General features: G+C 38.5%; 1 protein-coding gene across 1 annotated transcript; it reads left to right on the top strand.

The window, feature by feature from the left end:
- Nucleotides 1–924, top strand: LOC108701912 (olfactory receptor 1G1). Its single transcript, XM_018236925.2, has one exon. It carries the CDS (start codon nt 1–3, stop codon nt 922–924), a length of 924 nt encoding a protein of 307 aa, XP_018092414.1.
- Nucleotides 925–3,235: the final 2,311 nt, after the last annotated feature.

Genomic DNA, 3,235 nt, shown 5'->3' with positions numbered 1-3,235 from the left:
ATGGAAAACCAAACAACAGTGTATACCTTGGTTCTCGCTGGTTTGTCTGATCTATCAAGCCTCCAACTTCCTCTGTTCCTGGTGTTCCTCTTGATCTATGTAATGACTCTGACTGGGAACCTTCTCATCCTTCTCCTGATCTTCACTGATTCCCATCTCCACACCCCCATGTACTTCTTCCTTGGAACCCTGGCATGTCTGGATATGAGTTACTCCTCAGTCACTGTCCCAAGAATGCTCTTTGATTTACTCAGAGAAAGAAGAATCATTTCCATACCAGCTTGTATAACTCAGATCTACTTCTTCACATTTTTCATTGCATCTGATATATCTGTGCTGGCAGTGATGTCCTATGACAGATACATTGCTATATGTCACCCTCTTCACTACATGCAAATAATAAACTGGAACATTTGTGTTCAGCTTGTATCAGGTGTGTTGCTTTGTAGTGCAATATATTCCTTGGTTCACACTCTTTTTTTAACTAAACTGAATTTTTGTCTCCCAAATGTTTTGCAAAGTTTCTTTTGTGACCTGCCCCAGTTGCTTGAGGTCTCCTGTAGTGACACATTCATCAATGTATTGCTTATATTTCTCTTTGGAATTCTGATTGGAGTAGGAATTTTAGGAGTCACTTTTTACCCATACATCACTATAATCTCCACTGTATTGAAAATTACTTCAAAACACATGAGATCCAAAACTTTCTCTACCTGCTCCTCTCATCTAACTGTGGTCTTTGTATTTTACACTACTATTTTCTTCAACTACTTTCGTTCAAATGCAAATGATCATTTAGTCGAGGACAAAGTAGCTTCTGTATTTTTTGCAATATTAACTCCCTCTCTCAATCCTGTGATCTACAGTCTAAGGAACCAGGAACTCAAATTATCTCTAAGAAGAGCTTTACAAAGACTACAATAGTTTCAGAACAATCAGACCTATGCCATAAAGCCAACCACAGACAAAGACTGTTAAAAACTTTTGATGTTGTGGTTTAGAACATTTATCAAAGTGCTCTGGATGTGGTAGAATAACTTCGCCCTCTATATTGTTAGTTAGCTACATCATTAATTACTATGTGATATTCACTGAAAAGGATGAAGCAAGCTGAGAAATATAGGCATGATTTTTTTTATAGAAAAATATGAGTTTTTGGACATCTTTGAATACTTTGTTATATTTTTTTATGTTTTTGATGGCAGATGCTATTGAAAAACAGTCCAAGCAGACCTGGAAAAGTGTTAGCAGTAGGAACTACACAGGTGCTCTGCCCCAGGCCTTCAGCATAAGGGAGCAGACATCTCATCAAAAAAGGTCTTTATTGAAGTGCAAGTGTGGATTACAGCCTGTAATCCACACTTGTACTTCAATAAAGACCTTTTTTTACTACTACTACCTGAAGGATCGCTCTTTGAGTGCCTACCCTACAAACAATACGGTGAAATAATTCCCAAGTGTCAATGGCCTACAGCACTCATCAGCCCCAACATCAATCCATGATCTGAAATCAGTACTTGCTAAAGAAGTTCAGAAGGTGACTGTGTAGCAGAAGTCAGAGAAAGGAAATTTTAAAAAAGTTTACTAGGCTTACACTAACAGAAAGTCAGTGAGATGAGTGAAATGAGTCAGAACCCATATTCATCTACAGACCTTGGTGACATAGGCGTACATTATTGAGCAAATTAAGTCTCCATTCTCCACTGTATTTTTAGTTCCTTTTTGGGTGGTGTAGTTATGTTGAGGTAGAACGAAAATTCCCAATGTGTGTTTCATGCTTGAATGATGCTTTTACTGGGGCAGAAAATGAACTGCTCAAAATCTATTTAAAGGCTGCATCATGTTGTTCATTATCCGTGGAGTCAAATTGCACAGAATTTTCACTATATTGCATATCATTCACATAACATTTCAATTTACACATTTAAAGTGGACCCGTCACCCAGACCTAAAAATCTGTATAATACAAGTCCTTTTCAAATTAAATATGAAATCCAATTTCTTTTTTTATTAAAGCATTCATAGCTGTTGTAAACTCATTTAAAAATCTCAGCTGTCAATCAAATATTGTCTGCCCCTCCTCTATGCCTAGGCATAGAGATGGGGCAAGCAATTACTTTCACTTTCCATTCAGCACTTCCTAGATGTCCCTGCTCTCCCCACATTCCCCTGTTCTCTTTACCATTTAATTGTGTAGCCAGGGCATGGGGATGGACATTGAGTCCCCCATTCTGGCGCACAAACAAGACTTTGAGATGATACAAGGCTTGTCTTAATAACAGTGTCCACAAAATGGCTCCTGCCTGCTTGTTATAATTGTGAGTCCCAGACTGATGGAAACATAATTTATATTGTGTAATTAAAGTTCATTTTGCTTGACTAACATGATAAAATAGGATTTGAAATAATTTTTTTGGGTGACAGGTCCCCTTTAAAAGCATTATAAAGTCCAGAACCATTCCCAAGATATATCCCATTGTAACAGTTAGGAACTCTTAACAAGTAATGACATTAACCCTGTAATCTACCTAAAAAATAATGTTACTATATATACAGTATGTATATGTAGTTTGTCTAAGCTCTGACTTCAATTGTATGTCTATGAAGGTTCCCATTCATCCAGGTCATAGTATATCTAAAGTAATAAGTCAAATCAATTGGATTTGGTGTATTTTTTTTCCCTTGAAGATGTTCCACTAGTATTCCGACTGGCTCTCTTAATTCTTCATGGGCCACATGCGAGAGCTACGAGACAACAACCTTAGGCTGCTATCCAATGAAAGCAGCAAACCTCAATCCCTTAAAGCCTCAAAAAAATGTTAAATCTTTTCTTAAAGTGATACTGACATGTTCCTATAAAAATAGGAACGTGCTGGTATCAGTGAAAAGAAGCTGCACGAGAAATATAAGCAGCTACAAGCCCCACAAAGCCATCCCCAAGCCCAGAGAAATGTAATAAAGGCGACCTTCCGACACAGTTAAATCATCTTTCTGAGTTGTTTCAGTCACCCTGAGCTGGGGATGGCGCGATCCCTCCATTGGCTAATTACAAATGAAAACAGGACTCCAGCCTATGGAGGGATAGCACTGCCCCCAGCCCAGCATGACTGAACTCAGGAAGATGATTTTATGGTGTCGGAGAGTCGTCCTTTCTAAGGTTCACCGGGCTGGGGGCGGCTTTGGGGAGCTTTTAGCTGCTTATATTTCTTGTGCAGCTCCTATGAAACGTGTCAGT

The sequence above is a fragment of the Xenopus laevis genome, chromosome 9_10L (genome assembly GCF_017654675.1).
Source record: "Xenopus laevis strain J_2021 chromosome 9_10L, Xenopus_laevis_v10.1, whole genome shotgun sequence".
In the NCBI taxonomy this organism is placed as follows: domain Eukaryota; kingdom Metazoa; phylum Chordata; class Amphibia; order Anura; family Pipidae; genus Xenopus; species Xenopus laevis.
The sequence above is the reverse complement of the archived record's forward strand: the minus strand, read 5'-3'. Positions and strand labels throughout refer to the sequence as shown.

Bases quoted from the DNA above. Each gene is read 5' to 3' on its own strand.
- LOC108701912 (XM_018236925.2), top strand. From the start codon at position 1: ATGGAAAACCAAACAACAGTGTATACCTTGGTTCTCGCTGGTTTGTCT.